Source organism: Peromyscus maniculatus, chromosome 2, assembly GCF_049852395.1.
Source record: "Peromyscus maniculatus bairdii isolate BWxNUB_F1_BW_parent chromosome 2, HU_Pman_BW_mat_3.1, whole genome shotgun sequence".
In the NCBI taxonomy this organism is placed as follows: domain Eukaryota; kingdom Metazoa; phylum Chordata; class Mammalia; order Rodentia; family Cricetidae; genus Peromyscus; species Peromyscus maniculatus.
The window spans coordinates 167,168,424-167,189,046 of NC_134853.1; the positions used below are offsets into that span (position 1 = coordinate 167,168,424).

General features: G+C 51.2%; 1 protein-coding gene across 4 annotated transcripts in view; it reads left to right on the forward strand.

The window, feature by feature from the left end:
- Nucleotides 1-20,105, forward strand: part of LOC102926585 (solute carrier family 2, facilitated glucose transporter member 5) — a 36,331-nt gene extending 16,226 nt beyond the window's left edge. For all 4 annotated transcript variants that reach the window (XM_076565675.1, XM_076565676.1, XM_015994122.3 and 1 more), the window contains exons 3-13: nucleotides 682-780; nucleotides 1,202-1,362; nucleotides 5,522-5,646; nucleotides 13,605-13,757; nucleotides 15,789-15,914; nucleotides 16,000-16,187; nucleotides 16,340-16,450; nucleotides 17,150-17,251; nucleotides 18,539-18,614; nucleotides 19,111-19,238; nucleotides 19,318-20,105. In XM_076565675.1, the coding sequence (XP_076421790.1) occupies nucleotides 682-780; nucleotides 1,202-1,362; nucleotides 5,522-5,646; nucleotides 13,605-13,757; nucleotides 15,789-15,914; nucleotides 16,000-16,187; nucleotides 16,340-16,450; nucleotides 17,150-17,251; nucleotides 18,539-18,614; nucleotides 19,111-19,238; nucleotides 19,318-19,518 (1,470 nt within the window). In that variant the 3' untranslated portion in view covers nucleotides 19,519-20,105. The remainder of the gene's footprint in view (nucleotides 1-681; nucleotides 781-1,201; nucleotides 1,363-5,521; nucleotides 5,647-13,604; nucleotides 13,758-15,788; nucleotides 15,915-15,999; nucleotides 16,188-16,339; nucleotides 16,451-17,149; nucleotides 17,252-18,538; nucleotides 18,615-19,110; nucleotides 19,239-19,317) is intronic.
- The last annotated feature ends 518 nt before the right edge of the window (nucleotides 20,106-20,623 follow it).

Below are 20,623 nucleotides of genomic sequence, written 5' to 3' on the forward strand. Positions count from 1 at the left end.
CAGACCCACACATAGGTGCTCCTGGTGTACACACACAGGTGCTCCTGGTGCACATACACAGGTGCTCCTGGTGCACACACAAGCACAGACCCACACACAAGTGTTCCTGGTGCACACACACACAAACACACAAAGACCCCCACACAGGTGTTCCTGGTGTGCACATACACACACACACACACACACACACACACACACATACATACAGATCCACACACAGGTACCCTAGTGCACACACACACGTAGACCAACACACAGGTGCTCCTGGTGCACACACACACAGAGACCCACACATGGGTGCCCTGGTGCATGCACACACGCATGCGCACACACATACAGACTCACACACAGGTACTTCTGGTATGTGAGGTACAGCGGGCCAGCTGCAGCTGTATGGAGCCAGTTGTAGTGAGCCGGCTGCAGAGGTTCTTGCTGGAAGTTCCGGCTACTCAGGAGGTTGAGGCAGGAGGATTGTTTGAGCTGAGGAGTTGGAGAATAGTCTGGGTAACACAGGGGTTGGAGGAGCGCCTGGATGAGAGCCTGTTCTAGCCTCAGTGGGTCAGTCTTTGGATAGAGAGTAGCTGGAAGACCAAGGTGATGTTAGAGTGGCCATGTGCACACTGGACGTAGAGCAGGGGGGCGCTCTTGGCCCCTCCCTGACATCCACCCTACCTCTCACAGAAGCTGACCCTGGTGCTTGCCCTGGCAACACTGATAGCTGCCTTTGGTTCATCCTTCCAATATGGGTACAACGTGGCTGCCGTCAACTCACCGTCAGAGGTAAGTAGGTCACTGTGGTAAGTGAGCCAGAGCTGCTGGCACAGGGAGGGGCTTAGGGGTGCACGTGGTCCCCAGAGAGCAAACACAGCCGACCCCTGAAGGGAAAGGAGAGGAAAGTCCCTTCAGAACCCCAGACCTCAGGTTCTCATGAACTTACCTTCTGTGGCCTGGCAGTGTGTGGAGTCACCCAGAGGAGAGCGGCCACACCACATGGAAGGCTACAGCCATCCCAGGATGTGAGGAACACCCTAAGTGTTGGCCTGCCAGAGTTCTTCCCATGGGTGTCCCAATCCACACACTACCCAGGCAGCTCTGTCCCTGTCTCAATATGGCTGTCCCCATTCCATAGCTAAACACCTCTATTAATCCTTTGTGCAAAATGAGCTCAGCTGCTCTGACAGTCTGTCCCTTCTGTCCCCAGTTAATGCAGCAGTTTTACAATGACACCTACCAGGAAAGAAACCAGGAGTCCCTCGATTCCTTCTCCTTGACACTGCTGTGGTCCGTGACGGTGTCCATGTTCCCCTTTGGAGGCTTTATAGGTTCTCTCATGGTTGGACCCTTGGTGAATAAGTTGGGCAGGTAAGTTGGGGTGTGTGTGTGTGTGTGTGTGTGTGTGTGTGGTGTATGTACTTACTGTTGTTAGTATGTGCATGTAAGCATGCTAGTGCAAGTGCAAACATGTATGTGTGCTTGTGGAAGCTAGCAGTAAACAATGAGTGTCTTTCCTCCATCCCTTTTCACCTTTTTAAATTGATTTATTATTTGTATTTTAGGTGTGTGAGTGTTCTGTCTGCATGTATGTGTGTGCGCTGCCTGTGTGCCTGGTGCCTGAGGAGGCCAAGAAGGGGCACTGGATCCCCTGGAACTGGCGTTAAGGACTGCCGTGAGCCGACATGGGAGTGCTGGGAACGGAACCCAGGTCCTCTGCAAGAACAGCAAGGCTTCTTAACCACTAGGCCATCCTTTCATCTTTTTTTTTTTTTAAGATAGGGTCTCTCTATGTAGGCCTGGTTGGCCTCAAACTCACAGACATTCACCTACTTCTACTTCCTGAGTGCTGGGGTGAAAGGCACGCTCCCACAGCTGGCCTCACCTTTCTTTAAGACAGCACCTCACCAAACCCTGAGCTGCTCAGTGTACTTCAGAATTCTGCCAGTCTTCATGTCCGCCTTCCCCGCTGCCCCGCCCCCCACCCCTTCTACTCTGTTACTGTGGCTACAGTCACAGACCGCTATGCCTAGCTTTATAAATGTGTTCTGGAGATCAGAATGCAGGCCCCAGGCTTGCACAGCAGGCACTTGACTGGCTGGACCATCTCCCTAGACCATCTCCCCTGGACCATCTCCCCTGGACCATCTCCCCTGGACCATCTCCCTAGACCATCTCCCCTGGACCATCTCCCCTGGACCATCTCCCTAGACCATCTCCCCTGGACCATCTCCCCTGGACCATCTCCCCTGGACCATCTCCCTGGACCATCTCCCCTGGACCATCTCCCTAGACCATCTCCCCTGGACCATCTCCCTAGACCATCTCCCCTGGACCATTTCCCCAGCCTCTGTTTTTGAAGCAGGGGCTCCTGTAGCCCAGGTTGGCCTCACACTCACTATGAAGTCAAAGGTGATCTTGAACACCTGATTTTCCTGCTTCTACCTCCCAATTGATGGGATTGCAATCATGTGCCAGCAGGCCCCATGAGGGTGGGTAAATTTTTATTACCCCAAACTTACAGATATGCATCATCAGCTTTTAAACATGGGCCTGAAACAGAAGTTCTTATCATGAGATGAGGGTAATAACCAGGATGGCAAATTTTACTTTCTATTGGGGCCATTCAAATGACTAATGTTTGGGAAGCTAGATAAGGGACCTAGGTCCCATGGACGGCTGGGGACGTCCCCAGGAATGAGCATTGTGTGCCAGGGAAGACATGGGGCTCCATGTCCTTTGCCTCAATCAAACGAAAGGCTCCTTCCTCGTCAGTGTTTTTGACACTGACAGAGTTACCTGTCCGTATGTAGTCATGCATCCTACAATCTCGGGACTCTGTAGGTGAAGGCAAAAGGATCTGGAATTCAGTGCCAGCCTGGTCTACAAAGTAAGACCCAGTCAGGATCTTGAATCGAGACCAGAATCTGGAACCTTCCTCTTCATACTTTTGGAAAGTCTTGGGGCTGGAGAGATGGCTCTGTGGTTAAGGGCACTTGTTGCTCTTGCACAGGACCCAGGTTTTGTTCCCAGCACCTACATGGCAGCTCCCAACATCCGCAACTGCAGTTGTAGGGGATCTGATATCCTCTTCAGACTTCCACAGGCACTAGGTAGGCATGCACGCAGTGCACAGACATCCATTCGGACAAAATATTTATACAAATAAAATTAAATATATATAAAAAAAATTTTTTTCCTTAAGTATACAACCTCTGATTGAGGATCTGAGACCCTAAGATCACGCTGTGAGGTTAGTGTTAAACCCATAGCTTTCTCCGGGAGCCCCAGGAGGAGTCAGATCTGCCAGACCCAGGTCAACGCCAGTGAGCACTTGGCCAGGTGGGGCCCAGCCTTGCTCACCAAGCAGTCCACTTGGAACGTAAACAGCATGCACTTCTTTGTTTACAATATTTGCAGGTTCTAGTGAAAACAGCAAGAGTGGCTTAACTTAGGGTGTTGTCTATGTTCCAAACACTATCCAAAGCACCTCTAGAGCGTTCATAGCTGGGCAGGGTGGCTCACTCCCGTGATCCAAGCACTTCAGAGGCAGCAGAGTCTAGAGTTTTAGGCCAGCCTACATGGCATAGTGAGATTGTTTTTAAACACCTTTAATCCCAGCACTCAGGAGGCAGAGGCAAGCAGATCTCTGTGAGTTCGAGGCCATCCTGGTCTACAAAGCGAATTCTAGGACAGCCAGAGCTGTTACACAGAGAAACCCTATCTAAAAAACAAACAAACAAATTTTCTTAAATATGTATGCACATACACACATGTGCACACACAGACACATGAGTTTTAGTTGGCTTTTGTTTGTTTGCTTATTTTATTTGGTTCTGAGGTCAAAGCCAAGGCCTCCTGCATGCTAAAAAAGCAGTCTATCGTCTTCAGCACACAGCTGATGTGTCCATTTTTCTTGAAGCTATGTTGAAACCTCTCTGGACAGGTGGTCCTGTCCTCCTTTGTTTGGTTTTAGTTTGGGGTTTTGTTTTGTTTTTCCTATGTTTTACCTTTTTTTCCCCCAAATAGTATTTTTTTCAAATTTATTTTTATGTATATAGGTGTTTTGTCTGCATGTATGGATGTGTACCGCGTGTGAGCCTGTCACCTGCAGAGATCAGAAGAGGGCGTTAGGTCCCATGGAACTGGAGTTATGGACAGCTGTGAGCCACCATGCAGGTTTCAGGAACTGAACCTGGGTCTCACAAAAGAGCAGCTAGTGCTCTTAGCCACTGAAATCTCTCTCCAGCCCCCTTTTGCTTTGCTTTTTGGAGGCAGGGTTTTAGATGGCAATCCTCCTGCCTCAGCCTCCTACGATGTGGGCCTCAGAGTTTAAGACATGAGCTGGCTCTGTTTACCTCTTTCTAGCAACCTTGTGTTTCTTGTGTTTTTGCATCAGTTTATATTTTGGCATTTCTTAAGGCTGTTTTCAACCTCTCTTTTTGTTTACACTGGCTTTTTGTTGTTTTAATTCTTATGTTTTCTAACTCTTTTTTCTTCATTTTAGGCACCAGTTTTTTTCTTTCATGCATTATACTTTGGTATTGTATCTAAAAATGCATTGTGAAGCCACCTAGATTATATACTTCTAGAATGTTCTAGTTTTACATTTTTGTCATTATCATATTGTACCCTTTATCTATCGTAAAGGGTACAAAATACGTGTCTTGGTTCATTTTTTTTTTTTTTAAGATTTATTTATTATGCACACAGAAGAGGGCATCAGATCTAATTATAGATGGTTGTGAGCCACCACGTGGGTGCTGGGAATTGAACTCAGGACCTCTGGTAGAGCAGCCAGTGCTCTTAACCTCTGAGCCATCTCTCCAGCCCCTCTTGGTTCATTTTTATTTGTTTGTTTGTTTTTTAATTTTTATTCTTCACTTTATTTTATATGTTTGGGTGTTTTGTCTACATGTGTGTCTGATGCCCAAGGAGACCAGAAGAGGGTGTCAGTTCCTCTGAACTGGAGTTTCAGATGGTTGTCAGCTGCCATGTGGGTACTGGGAATCGAACCCAGGTCCTCTGCAAGAGCAGAGTGGTCTTAACTGTGGAGCCATCTCTCCAGTCCACATGTTTTGTTTTTGTTTTTTTTTATTGTCATGCTGGAACTAAATCAGGGCCTCAGCACAGGCTAGGCAGCTACTCTCCCACCCAAGCCACATCCCCAAGACTTGTTTGTTTTTGAGACAAAGTCTCCACACTGTGCCACCAGGTCTGGCCTGAATCGCGGGGCTCCAGGGTTCCACACACCCCAGTCTTCGGAGTGTACAACCACAGCCCACTGACACCACAGCAGATTGACTTTCCTGTGTCTTCGGATGAGTCCATTTCCCTCTGTCCTTTGCTCCACCGCAGGATATGCACTCTGTTAGCTTCAGGTCCCAGTGACATTCACTGCTGTAACTAGCAGACAGTGCTCTGAGCAGACATTGAGGGTGTTTGTTGACTGCATGAATTAGTGATGAGTGAATGATGAAGTGAATGAATGAATCCTTACACTAACCTGACTTTCCCACCCCCTCTACAGAAAAGGGGCCTTGCTATTCAACAACATCTTCTCTATCGTGCCAGCCATCCTAATGGGGTGCAGCAAAACTGCCAGATCCTATGAGCTGATCATTGCTTCCAGACTCATGGTTGGAATATGTGCAGGTAAGGAACCCTGTCTGCAGTGCCGTTCAGCACAGGGGAAGCAGAACTGACTCAGGGATCTGGTGTCGTCTGGGGCCTTTGGGAGCCCAGAGCTTGAAGCTGACCCTCCACAGGCACCTGAGTTTTGCCTGGTTCTTCTGGGTGAGCAGTGGGCAGAACTTCACAGCAATGCTTCCTGTAGAGAAAGCTGTCTTTGGCTTTGTTTTTCCAAGGCTGGGATTGAGCCCAGGACCTTGTGAAAGCTAGATAAGCACTCTATCACTGACCCACAATTCCTAGCCCAAGAAAGTTGTAAGAATAAACCTCACACCCTGAGTTTAGAAGGGTCCTTCCAGTCTGATCCTTTTTTTTTTTTTTCCAGTATGTCAGCATTGGCTAGGATAACGGTCAGTGGGAGGGTAGAGGTGTCTGTCAACTTAGTGAGCAGCAGCTTTGTGTGACAGTATGTCTTATGTCACGGGAACAAAAAGATTGCATGAAATTTTGTTTCGGCCATTGTTCATCTGTGCATGTGTGGGAGAACCAAGTTGAAAAATCAATTTCTGTACTTTTTTTTTTTTTTTTTTTTTTTTTTTTTTGGTTTTTCCGAGACAGGGTTTCTCTGTGTAGCTTTGCGCCTTTCCTGGAGCTCACTTGGTAGCCCAGGCTGGCCTCGAACTCACAGAGATCCGCCTGCCTCTGCCTCCCGAGTGCTGGGATTAAAGGCGTGCGCCACCACGCCCGGCCAATTTCTGTACTTTTTAAACTGTGGTTTGTGGTCTTTTTTTTTTCTTTAAAGACTTATTTATTTATTATGTACACAGAAGAAGGTGCCAGATCTCACTACAGATGGTTGTGAGCCACCATGTGGGTGCTGGGAATTGAACCCAGGACCTCTGGAAGAGCAGTCAGTGCTCTTAACCTCTAAGCCATCTCTCCAGCCCGGTTTGTGGTCTTAAAAAAGTTGTGGAACTTGGGCCACAACTTTTTTAAAGGGTGGCGAACACCTTTAATCCCAGCACTAGGGAAACAGAGGCAGGAGGATCTCTGTGAGTTCAAGGCCAGCCTGGTCTACAGAGCGATGGGACAGCCAGGGCTACACAGAGAAACCCTGTTGTAGGGAGGGCAGTGTGTAAAACTGGCTTGTAAGCCCCGCCCACTTCTCAACCCAGGCTGTCTGGGATTTGCTGCCGTAGTTTTAGAAAGGTCTCCCCTAATTGCTTAGAAATGGAGACACTTTTAAAGCCACAGTTGTGGCTTCCCCAACAGTCAGCCTTTCCCAGTGCCCAGCCAGGAGTGGCTTTGCCAATTCTCAGGGTCCTTCAGAAGCAAGGTGGGCACCTCCTGCCCTCTGCCCTCACATATCTCCTTCTGGATGGTCTCAGAGTGACCTCTCCTTCCTAATGGGGGGTAGGGACGGAGGGATGATCTGGCTGGCTGTAAGCAAATCCTTAGAGCTCATTAATAGGCAGAGAAGTTTGCAAGCTGGTGAGCCAGAGGTGACTCACACCTTTGAATCCAGCACTCAGGAGGTGGAGACGGATCTCTGAGTTTGAGGCCAGCCTGGTCTACAATAGTTAGCTCAGCTAAAGTGAAGAACTGCCGGACAGGGTGGTCAGGGAGAAATAGTCACATCAGGAGAAAACTAGCCACGAGGCAAACTTCACTCATCACTGAGTTCTTGCTCCCAGTCCCACCCCCAGCCCCTGGCCCCCACCCTCACCCCCACCCCCACCCCCACCCTCACCCCCACCCCCACCCCCATCCTCACCCCCACCCTCACCCCCACTCCCACCCCACCCCCATCCTCACCCTCACCCTCACCCCCACCCCCACCCTCACCCCCACCCTCACCCCCACCCTCACCCCCACTCCCACCCCACCCCCACCCTCACCCCCACCCCCATCCTCACCCTCACCCCCAACCCCACCCTCACCCCCACCCTCACCCCCACCCCCACCCTCACCCCCACCCTCACCCCCACCCCCACCCTCACCCCCATCCTCACCCTCACCCCCACCCCCACCCCCATCCTCACCCCCACCCTCACCCCCACTCCCACCCCACCCCCACCCTCACCCCCACCCCCATCCTCACCCTCACCCCCACCCCCACCCTCACCCCCACCCCCACCCCCACCCCCACCCTCACCCCCACCCTCACCCCCACCCCCACCCTCACCCCCATCCTCACCCCCATCCTCACCCCCACCCCCACCCTCACCCCCACCCCCATCCTCACCCTCACCCCACCCCCACCCTCACCCCCACCCCCACCCCCACCCCCACCCTCACCCCCACCCCCACCCTCACCCCCATCCTCACCCCCATCCTCACCCCCACCCCCACCCCCACCCCCACCCCCACCCTCACCCCCACCCCCACCCTCACCCCCATCCTCACCCCCATCCTCACCCCCACCCTCACCCCCACCCCCACCCTCACCCCCACCCTCACCCTCACCCCCACCCTCACCCCCACCCCCACCCCCATCCTCACCCCCACCCTCACCCCCACCCCCACCCTCACCCCCATCCTCACCCCCATCCTCACCCCCACCCTCACCCCCACCCCCACCCTCACCCCCACCCTCACCCTCACCCCCACCCCCACCCCCACCCCCACCCTCACCCTCACCCCCACCCTCACCCTCACCCCCACCCTCACCCTCACCCCCACCCCCACCCTCACCCTCACCCCCACCCCCACCCTCACCCTCACCCCCACCCCCACCCCCACCCCCACCCTCACCCCCACCCTCACCTCACCCTCACCCCCACCCCCACCCTCACCCCCATCCTCACCCTCACCCCCACCCCCACCCTCACCCTCACCCCCACCCCCACCCCCACCCCCACCCTCACCCCCATCCTCACCCTCACCCTCACCCCCACCCCCACCCTCACCCCCATCCTCACCCCCACCCTCACCCCCACCCCCACCCCCACCCCCATCCTCACCCCCACCCTCACCCCCACCCCCACCCTCACCCCCACCCTCACCCTCACCCCCACCCCCACCCCCACCCCCACCCCCACCCTCACCCCCACCCTCACCTCACCCTCACCCCCACCCCCACCCTCACCCCCATCCTCACCCTCACCCCCACCCTCACCCCCATCCTCACCCTCACCCCCACCCCCACCCTCACCCCCACCCTCACCCCCACCCCCACTCTCACCTTCACCCCCACCCTCACCCCCACCCCCACCCCCACCCTCACCCCCACCCTCACCTCACCCTCACCCCCACCCTCACCTCCACCCCCATCCTCACCCCTACCCCCATCCTCACCCCCACTCTCACCTTCACCCCCACCCTCACCCCCACCCCCACCCCCACCCTCACCCCCACCCCCATCCTCACCCCCACCCCCACCCCCATCCTCACCCCTACCCCCATCCTCACCCCCACCCTCACCCCCACTCTCACCTTCACCCCCACCCTCACCCCCACCCCCACCCCCACCCTCACCCCCACCCCCATCCTCACCCTCACCCCTGCCATCATGGCCTCACCTGGCTTGGCTCTGCCTTTGGTTTTCCATGCAGAAGCTTTTCAAGAAATAGAAAGCTCCAGAAGTTGTCAGCTAGTACAGTCTCTTTCCCATTGATCATGAGCATCCAGGATGGGTTTCCAATAATAATAAAGTGATAAACTCTAATAAATAAATCACAGCTAAAAATCCAGCACACACACGTAAACACATAAACACGTAAATGTAATTTTAAAATCTTAACCTAAGCTGGGCCTGGTGGCACACACCTATGATATCAGCTACTTAATGGGCAAAGGTAAGAGAATTTCAGGTTCAAGTTCTGCTTAGACTGCAGAATGAGTTCTCAATTAGCTTGGACATACCACATCTCAAAAACAAAAAGAGGAAAAGGGGGGCTGGGAATGTAGCTCAGTGGTAGAACACTTGCCTGACAAGATCAAAGCCCTGGGTTTGTTCACAGCACACACACAAATAAATTCTAACCTATGGAGATGAGAGCTCCTAACCACACTCTAACACTTGCCACGCTGAGGCAGGAGGATTACCAGTTTGAGGCTAGCCTGGACTGTGTATGTATAGCAAGACCTTGATTGTTTGGTTTTCATTTGTTTGTATTTGCTTTTGAGACAAGGTCTCCTCTGTAGCTCACACTGACCTCAAACTTTTAACAATCCTCCTGCCTCAGGCTCCAAAGTGCTAGCATTATTAGGCATGCACCAGCACATCTGGCTAAGATCTTTGGGGGGATAGGACCCCAACTTTTATGCTTCAAAAGCATACTTTTAGTCAACAATTTGTCTCATTTTTTTGATTTGCAAATTTACTTAGGGGCGTGGCACTCATGTGCCATGGCCTATATGTGGAGATCAGAGAACAATTTATAGGAGTCCATTTCTTCTTCCATTGTTTGTGGTCAAAATCAGTTTTTCTTGCAAACTTGGTGTTTCAGTCTTGGCAGTGATCACCTTTTCTCACTGAGCCATCTCACTGGCCCCGCTCTCAGATTTTTGGTCTTGGGACTTCTTTTCATTCTTAACATAATTGAGTGTTCCATGGGCTCGAAAGATAGGTCAGAGGTTAAAAGCACTTGCTGCTCTTGCAGAGGACCTGGGTTCAGTTCCTCAGCACTCACATCACACAGCTCACAGCTGGGACCAAGGGGACCCAAGGTCCTCTTCTGGCCTCCCTGGGCACAGCATGCAAGTGGTATGGACACACACACACACACACACACACACACACACACACACACACACATACAGTTTTTTTTATGAAAAATAATCAGCCAGAAAACAAAACAAAATGACTGCCAGGTGTGTTGAGCTCAAGACTCAAGACCAGGCTGGTCTACCCAAGACTCTGCCTCAAAAAAAAAAAAAAAAAAAAATTGTATGTTTATGTTTTAAGATAAATTTTGTAAGAAGAGTGACTTATTTCACATCCTTGCAAATCACTTTAATGTCTGTCTTAACAGCAGACAGTTGGATTTTCTCTTTGTCTTCATGAAACAAATGATAAACTATATTTATGCAGTAAGTACAGTCTACAGAAGTACAAACCGACCACCATCCCTGGGACTGAGAAACACCTGGGTGAACTCCTGGGCAGGGGGCGGGGGGTGTTCAGGAAGGGAATGGGTAGCAGATGCAGTACACGTGGCCGGTGGCCTCATGACCAGCACAGCAGGTGACAGGGACGGGTCCTGGATGGCCAGTGGGAGGGAGGAGCCCAGAGGCTGTGGGGCGGGGCCTCGGCCCGAAAGCCTCTTGTAATCCGCTGCATGCTCACAGGCCGGGTTGGATTTTCAAATCTGCCCGGGTCCAGTTAGTTCTAACAATAGACGGCAAGTGGCTTCTGGAAAACTCCCCACTGTGCTCCAGCGAGGTCAAGAAGGAAAAGGGTCAAGAACACCTGAGACAGTAAGGAAAATAGTCTCAACCTCGGAGATGCCCTGGGAGGGTCCTCAGCTCACACTGGACCCAGCGGTGTGGCACCATCCGTTTGAACTCAGCTTCTCACTCACACCCGGACAGTCAGGCACGGTGTGGTCAGGCTTCCTGCCCTTGGACCACTGACCCCAGCACCATAGCTCACCCTGAGAATAAGTAATCAGCCCTGCTGTGAGGGAGGAGCAAGGGTGGCTGAGCCTTGCCTTCTGGGGCTCACGGGTCATGGGTTTGTTATTGATTGACTCCTTGGGGGGAAGGCTGAAGGCGTTCCCTGGCCAGCAGGAATGCAGACATTACAGACCCCCAGATCCAGCTCCAGGGTCTTCCTCTTCCACTGAGCCATCTCACCAGCCCCCATCTTCATCTATTCCTAAAAGAGTCTTATTTTGATATGATGGGAAATTTTACAAGATTAAATAGTGAGGAGCTGGAGAGATGACTGAGGTCAGTCCCTAGTACCCATGTTGGGAGGCTCACAACCACCTATAACTCCGGTTCCTGGGCGATCTGACACATTTGACCTTTGAGAACATCTGTGTTCATGTAAACATGCCCATGAAGACACACACATACACATACACACACACACACACACACACACACACACACACACACACACAAAACCACATTACTAAAAACAATATTTTTTAAAGATTAAATAGTGAGGTTCAGAGTAGCCCCAGCATTACATAAATCCCAGCAATGTAGATTTTCAATGATATATACTGAAATGTGTTTTGTTTTTACATTTTTAAGCTTTTCTTGGTTTTATTTTGGCTTGTTTTCAAGACAAGTCTTCTTTGTGTAATAGCTCTGGCTGTCCTGGAACTCTCTCTGTAGACCAGGCTGGCCTTGAACTCACAGAGACCCACCTGCCTCTGCCTCCTGAGTGCTGGAATTAAAGACATGCTTCTTTTAGATTTATCTTTACTATATGTGTATATAAGTGTACTGCATGTATGTCTGTGCACTACATCTGTTCCTGAGAAGGTGGTGAGCTTCCATGTAGGTGCTGGGAATTGAACCCAGATCCTTTGCAACAACAAGTGCTCTTAACCACTCAGTCAACTTGCCGGCCATTTGAAGCTTTTCTAAGTCATGGTGTCCTTTTGTACCCAGGTTGGCCTGGATCTCACATTAACCTTCCTGCCTCAGCCTCCCGGGTGCTGGGATTAAGGTGTGAGCCACTGTGTCATGTGAACTAACAAATGGAACTTGTGCTATGTGTGTGGAAAGGTCTCTGTGCAGGGGTTCACTGTGTGATGTGCTGTCCCCAGAAAGTAATCTGGTGGACAGGGGTGTTCTTTTTTCTCCCTGAGGCAAAGGAGAGGAGCATGTCTAATCCTCTCCCTGAGACCCAGGCCAGTCAGAAGCAAGGGCCCGGCCAGGCTGCGCACCTGGGTGACACCAGTCAAGAAGCAAATACTTCTATTAGGAACATCTCTGGTGCGATTTCTTTATTGAAGTTTAAGGAGCTGAAAATTAGAAGAGGTGTTTGCAAGGGCCATTCATTCATTCACTGTGTTATGGGAGGCTATATGTGAGGTCATTCATTCACTGTGTTATGGGAGGCTGTGTGTGAGGTCATTCATTCACTGTGTTATGGGAAGCTGTGTGTGAGGTGGGGCGCACATGTGTATAGAGGCTACAGGTCCACGCCAGATGTTATTCTTCGGGAGCTCTACACATTGTTTTCTGAGACAGGGTCTTTCAATGAACCTGGAGCTCATTGACTAGACCAGGCTGGCTGGTCTGCAAGCTCCAGAGATCTGCCTGCCTCCCCAAGTCCCTACACTGGGATTACCAGTATATACCCACCCCCATACCCAGCTTTATGTGGGACTTGAACTCAGGTCCTCATGGCTGTACAGCAAGTTCATTACCAACTGAGTTATTCCCATTTGAAGGGAGGGCTGGGCTAGAGAGTGTGCTTGGTAAAGTAAGGTGGGTCCTTGAAGACACAGTCTGTAGCAGGAATCTTAGAAGTTCTTATTAATAAAATCAAACCCGAGCCAGTTATTGGGGTCCATGCTGGAAGGTCAGAGAACCAGAACAAGCCACAGCTATCTCACCTCGCTGGATCCTCAGCTGGTCTTGTTTCCTCAGACTGGAGGCCCCTGAGTCCTCATCCAGAATGGGTCTCCAGCTGAACTGTGCTGCTCAAAACCTAAAGGCTTAACCAGCCAAATGCTTAACCAGCCAAATGCTTCTAGTTTCTGGTCCTCGTGCCTTATATACCTTTCTGCTTTCTACCATCACTCCCTGGGATTAAAGGCTTGCTTTCTAGGATTAAAGGTATCAGTCACCATGCTTGGCTGTATCCTTGAACACATGGATTTCTGCCTCTGGAATGCTAGGATGAAAGGTGTGTGCTACCACTGCCTATCCTCATGTTTAATGTGGCTGTTCTGTCTCTGACCCCAGATAAGTTTATTAGCGTGCACAATATTTTGGGAAACACAATACCACCACAATAGTCTGACTCTCCAAGACTCTTTCCTGGTTGTATTCTTATTTCAATTCTCCTTCAGGTCTATCTTCCAATGTGGTCCCTATGTACTTAGGGGAACTGGCCCCTAAAAACCTGCGAGGGGCTCTTGGGGTGGTACCCCAGCTCTTCATCACCATCGGCATCCTTGTGGCGCAGCTGTTTGGCTTTCGGAATGTCTTGGCAAATGAGGAAGGTGAGAACAGAGCCCTGCCCCTGCCCTCTGTCCCCCGAAGCCCCTACTGCCAATACTGGGGACTACAGCCTGCTGACCTCCCTGTTCTGTCCAGTGAAGACTCTCCTTGCTACCACGATCTGTCCCTAGCCCACCATGCACACTGTGGGCCCTGAACAAGCACGTGGTGACACATTCCTCTTAGGAGATGGCAAGGTGTCTCAACTGAACAGGAAGGGCCTATGTCCCTTGACTACTAAGTGACTGTCCACACACTTGGAAGCACACAATAACTTATAAATGGCATCATTACCTCCTTTTTGTCTTGAGTCTTGAGCTACTTTTTTCGTTTTTGAGACACGGTGTCATGTAACCCAGGCTAGTCTCGAACTCACCTTGTAGTCAAAGATGACCTTGAACTCCTGATCTCCTGTCTCTACCCAACAAGTACTGATTACAGGTGTGTAAAACCACAACTGTTTCATGCAGTGCTGAAGACTAAATCCAGAGCCCTCTGTGTTGTTGGTTGTTTTTGCTCTTTTGAGGGGCCTGCCACCCAGCTCCCAAATAAATCATACACGGAGGCTTATTCTTAATTATGAATGTCCAAGCCTTAGCTCGGCTTAGTTTCTAGCCAGCTTTTCTTAACTTTAAAGTATCCAGTCTACTTTTTGCCTCTGGACTTTCTTTTCCTATTCCTGTACGCTTTTCTTGGTTTCTTACTCCGTGGTTTGCTGTGTAGCTGGGTGGCTGGCCCCTGGAGTCCTCCTCCTTCTCTGGTTACTTCTCCTTTTCCTTTTCCTCCCAGATTTCTCCTTCTATTTATTCTCTCTGCCTGCCAACCCCGCCTATCCTTTCTCCTGCTTTGCTCTTGGCCGTTCAGCTCTTTATTAGATCATCAGGTGTTATAGACAGACATAGTAACACAGCTTCACAGAGCTAAACAAATGCAACATAAACAAAAGTAACACACCTTAAAATAATATTCCCTAACACTTCTGCACATGCTAGGCAAATACTCTACCAATGGAGCCCAGCCCTACCCCCACTCGTCTGGTCTCGTCTCGTCTTTCCCTTCCTTCTTGTCTTTCTTTCTGATTCTTGAGCTTCTGTGAAGGAGACCAGTCTCAATGATCACACCAGTTGGGACGTAGCACTAACTTGCAATGGCCCCAGATGCCATGTCTTCCCATGTCTTCTGCAGTAGTTCATTTCTTCCCCCAGCAGCCCCAGGAGATCATGTACTTTACACCCATTTTACAGATAAGCCCATAACTGAGACTCAGCAAATTGGAAATTTATCCAAGGTCCTGTTAAGATTCGGACCCTGCAGCCTGGGCCTGACTCTGTGTTGCACTGCCACACCCTCCTATCTTTCCATCAGTCCTGCATGTATGTGTCCAGGGCACCTCTATCAAGGTGCCGAATTCTCCCTAGGAGCTGAGACCCAAAATGAATGGACTAGGGTTGAGTCTCAGGGCACCACAGCCGGCAGGACTCAAAGCCAGGAGCCAAGCTCTGCACTGCACTGCACTGAGCAGGAGGGCAGGGACAGTCCTCTCCAAGGAGAGAACATTCTGTCTGTCCATCCCGTGAGGATTTAACGGGCATCCACACTGCGGCTGGTTTTGTTTCCCAGTTTCCCAGCGCTGCCCTGACCTCTCCAGTTTAGCTGTCCTTGTGTCCCGACACAAGCCTCTCTGGCCATGTACCTGGGGTGGGATCACAGTGTTGGTCTCAGTCCGCTCCAGCCACCAGGTTCCTGGAGGCCAATGCAGGTCTGTATAATAACACACGGAGGCTTCCCACTGGCATCACGTTTGTGCCCTGGAATCATCAGGTGCTCTTGTTTGCCCACCTCATGGTGTGGAGTGGTCATGCCTTAACCACTGTGTAAAGAGCCATCACACAACCACTGAAAAAGTGGAGCGTTGTCCTCACAGAGCCGCGTCCTGCCGCAGGGGAACGGTGCTGCGTGCCCGGCACATGCAGGGGGTAGAGGAAAGGGGCCCAGGTCCCTAGGCTTCCGTGACAGTCGACCCTTGCTTACAGGCTGGCCCATCCTCCTGGGGCTGACTGGGGTCCCTGCAGCCTTACAGGTCCTCTCCCTGCCCTTCTTCCCTGAGAGCCCCCGCTACCTGCTGATTCAGAAGAAAGACGTGTCAGCCACCGAGAAAGGTGAGCTTTATGTGGTCTCCTCCTCACCCTGGATCCCCAGGCTCTTCAGCTCTGAGTTCATGCCCTCTGCTCGTCTCTCCCTCAGCCCTGCAGAGGCTTCGAGGTTGGAAGGATGTGACCCTAGAAATAGAGGAGATCCGGAGGGAGGATGAGGCTGAGAAGGCCGCCGGCATTATCTCTGTGTGGAAGTTGTTCAAGATGCAGTCCCTGCGCTGGCAACTCATCTCCATCATCGTCCTCATGGCTGGCCAGCAGCTGTCAGGAGTGAACGCGGTATGGGCAGCCCGTGGGCTCAGGGGCAGCAGGCAGTGTGTGACCAGGTGCTAACAACAATTCTTGCGTATAGCTCTGAGGAGTTAGGGTGCAGTGGGTCACTGGCCACCCTACCTTTGAGGCCCTCTACCAAACCCATGGTTGCCTTCCAGATCTACTACTACGCTGACAAGATCTACCTCAGCGCAGGGGTGAAGAGCAATGACGTCCAGTATGTGACTGCTGGGACAGGGGCAGTCAATGTGTTCATGACCATTGTCACCGTGAGTGTCTATGAGGCTGTGGTCCTGTCAGCCACCAGGGGTGGAGTGAAGAAGGCCCTAACCTTGGAGGGATCTGGGGCCTGAAGTGTGCAATGGGCCCCTTGGGCCCTGATCCCCCAGCCTCAAAGCTCTGCTGTGAGGACATACCTGAATCCAGTGGGGAGCAGCCATGGACCCCTAAAAGCAGAGGCCCAGACCTTGCTCCAGATGTTCCCACTGTGTGCAGTGACTCTGCTCTGACCTCTTCTATCTGGGGCTGCTGAGCGTGGCAGAAATGGAGGGAATCTCTGCACAGGGTAGCTCAGTGGCCCTACAAGGAGCTCATGACTCATTGCTTAGGTAGTCCCTGAGTGAGACTTGTCCCCCTGTTCAGAGGAGCCAGCCAGGCCTCCATGTGGGCCCGAAGCTTACAGTCACAGGACTCAGGCCCTTAATTTGGGCTCTCATTTAAGAGTGAAGATCTGGGGCCCTAGTGATTCAGCTGGACCTCTCCACTGGCCACCCAAGGACACATGTTCTGTGCATGCATGTGCAATTATGTACACACTGGTGGCTGGGCACACACTCCTCCTGACACCTCAAAAGTTGGTTGAGGGATAGCGAGGGTGTTCCCATGATGGCAGCCCCAGGCAGGGTGCTCTGTCCCACAGAAACATGGGGCACTGGCTCTAGAACCTCACCTCCTCCCTCTCACACCAGGTATTTGTGGTAGAGCTTTGGGGACGGCGGCTTCTACTCCTCCTTGGCTTCGCCACCTGCCTCACTGCCTGTATCGTGCTGACGGTCGCTCTGGCGCTGCAGGTAAAGGATGCTGTGACAATTACCCATTTAAAGAAGGCTCAGAGAAGGCACCAAAATGCACTGGTGTCACATGGGGGAGGAGACTTCCTCTTGGGGTACTTTAAACCATGTGTGAACCCAAATTTGAATTCTCCACTTCTCTCCCTCTTTCTTCCACTGGTCTGCAGTTTGTGACCTGTGGCCTGTGTGTGTCTAATATCTGTGTCCATAACAGAGGGCTTTGATCTATATTTATTGAACAGCACAGTAAACACTGTGAGATTGGAAAGGAATGAGGGATACTTTTCCTCCTTTCTATTCCCTTCCTTCCTTCCTTTCTTTTTTTTTTTTCAAACAGGGTCTCTACATAGTCCTGGCTGTCCTAGAACTCACTATGTAGACCAGGCTGGCCCTGAACTCCCAAGTACTGGGATTAAAAGTATACACCACCACCACTTGGCTATTTTACAGAATTTTATAACAGAGTTTTATAAGGGAAGACATTATTTACTGACCCCCAACTGGCCCAGAATAGCATTCAAAGTCACACACAGATATTATCAACCTATATCCACATTTACTTCCAACACATGTGAGATATTTGTTGTTGAAGTTTGCTTTTAACCTGTTGGCTGCTTTCAGCTAATGATTACCACAACACACACACACACACACACACACACACACACACACGCACGCACGCACGCACGCACGCACGCATGCACACAGAAGCATGGAAAGACAGGGCAGAGAAGAGTACATAACTAAAGATTCAAGCTATGCATTTAGCTTAGGTTGTAAGAGTTAATTGCATAGGAAATCAAGATACTGTCAGGTTGGTTATATTGTTGTATTGATGGGAGAATAAACGTACACGGCTGGAACACAGAGCAGGAGAGCAGGTTAAGTACACAGTCGTCAGTGATCTCAAGGCCTGTCAGTAACTTAGCTGCAGGGTCCAGCAAAAGTTCAGCCCCTGGGAAGGCTAGAGGCATTTTCAGAAAAAGCCTGTCACAGCAGGTACCAGCTGTGCTGGTTGGTGGCCCTGCTCAGGAACAACACCATATTGCTCCCAACCTATGTTTTTACCACAGTAAAGGGACTAGGCACCAAAATTCGTGTGTTTTAGCAAAGTACAGTCTTTGTCAGGTGTCTAGGGACCATGTGCCCCTCCCTCAGCAAATCCAGCCCCCTCTCAGCTGACGTCTAAGATCTCACCACGTGGTCTAGCCGAGTCACTGCTGGCTCCTTCCAGACCCAGCAGGTCTCGCTTTGCCAGGTGCTGACTACCGGTTTTCCCACCCACAGGATACCATCTCCTGGATGCCTTACGTCAGCATCGTCTGCGTCATCGTCTATGTCATAGGACACGCCCTGGGACCCAGTATGTATCTCTAGGCTGGTTTCGTAGGTTCAATGCCCCACATCCTGGTCCTCTAGGAGCTTCTCTGAGAATCCACCAAGGAGGGTGGATGCATCCCAAGTGACCTCTGCCTTGCTCCTTTTAGCACAGGATAGAAGGGGCCGGCTTGCTCGCTTGGGGATTTGGGTGATGCTGGGGTCTCTGGGTTGTAAGCGCTGCCATGTCAGATCAGCAGAATGAGCTCCACAGGCAGCCTCTGCCATGCGTCACACCCAACATCCTTATGCCTGCATTTGCTTCCTCACTCAGCCACTCCCCAAAGTCCTGTGTCTTAGAGATACTCACTGCCCCCCCCCCCCCGCGGTGACCAGGGTGCCAAAACACCCACGGGCTCAAGGACCCTTTGTGAGTCACTCTGCCTTCAGGAAGGTGTCTCCCCCTAATCTATCATCCCTGCTTCCTCTCCTCACCCTTCCCTCGCACATCGGTCCATCATCCCTCTCTGCTCCCTCTTCAGGTCCCATCCCTGCCCTGCTCATCACTGAGATCTTCCTGCAGTCCTCCAGACCAGCCGCCTTCATGATCGGGGGTAGTGTCCACTGGCTCTCCAACTTCACTGTGGGGCTCATCTTCCCATTCATTCAAGTGAGTGGGACCCAAATCCCCAGCCCACCAAGCCAGAACCTTCTAGCACATCCTCCCTCACTGGTTCCTCTTCCCACAGGTGGGCCTCGGCGCCTACAGCTTCATCATCTTCGCAGTCATATGTCTCCTCACCACCATCTACATCTTCCTGGTCATCCCAGAGACCAAGGGCAGGTCATTCATTGAGATCAACCAGATCTTTGCCAAGAAGAACAAGGTGTCGGATGTGTACCCAGAGAAGGAGGAACTCAAAGACCTTCCACCCCCTGTCTCTCCATAGTGCCAAAGCCAAGGCACGAGCCAGTGTAGCTGGTCTGCATGGACCTTTTCTCTGGACTTTGGTTCTGTCTTCTTATTGTCTGTGACACTGGAAATGAGACGAGCCTGGCAGAGAATGCCAGCCCCATCACCGGCCCCCATCCAGTGAGGACATCTGACCTCCTTTCATGCTTTTCTGCTGTCTCTAAGCACAGAGGCCAGTCACAGGCTCTCAGCCACCTGCGACACTGTCCCTCACCTTTGCTAAGGTGACTGTGGTGTGGGTACAGTAACACAGCTCTTCTAACAAAAACAGTTCCTGCAGGACCAGACGGGAGGACCACATTACACCAGCCAAGCTGACCCTTCGGTGGCTCCCATGTGCCTAGGGAGTCAGTGAACCACAGTGACCCAAGGAGGTCGCTGGTGTTTGCTCGGGATTGAAGTCATCCTTATCCTGACCCAGCAGTGTCATGAAGCTGGGGAACAGACCATGGGGAGATATTAACTGAGCATGAACTATTAACTGTAAATGATAATATTTACTGTAAATGATAATATTAGTGGAACACCTCTGTATAACCAATAAAAGAGATCTGACACTTTTCACCTTGTAGATGCAACAGTCTTATTAAATAAGAAACACAGAGCCAAATGCAGAGTTAAAAGCCCAAGAGGTCAGAGCAGTAGCTAAGAGCTGAGACTAAAACCCTTTCTTACCCTTCGCTGCCATTCTTCCCCTCATAAAGAGACCTACTTCCTGTGTAGTCTTTTTATTGACTTTCTGTTCTGCCTTCTCATTGGTTGTAAATCCAACTACATGACTTCCTCATCACTGCCTGTCTATTCAGACCTCCAGGTCTTCTATGGTTGGTATTGAGATTAAAGGCATGTGTCTCCATGCTGGCTGTATCCTTGAACACACAGAGATCTGCCTGTCATGTGATCAGAATTAGAGGTGTGTGCCACCACTGCCTGGCTTTCTGCTATGGCTTGCTATTAGCTCTGACCCCCAGGCAACTTTATTTATTAACATACAAATAAAATCACATTTCAATACAAATAAAATATCACCACATCACCTGGACAACCCAGTTCTCTGTGAGCAGAAGATGGCTGTCAGGGTG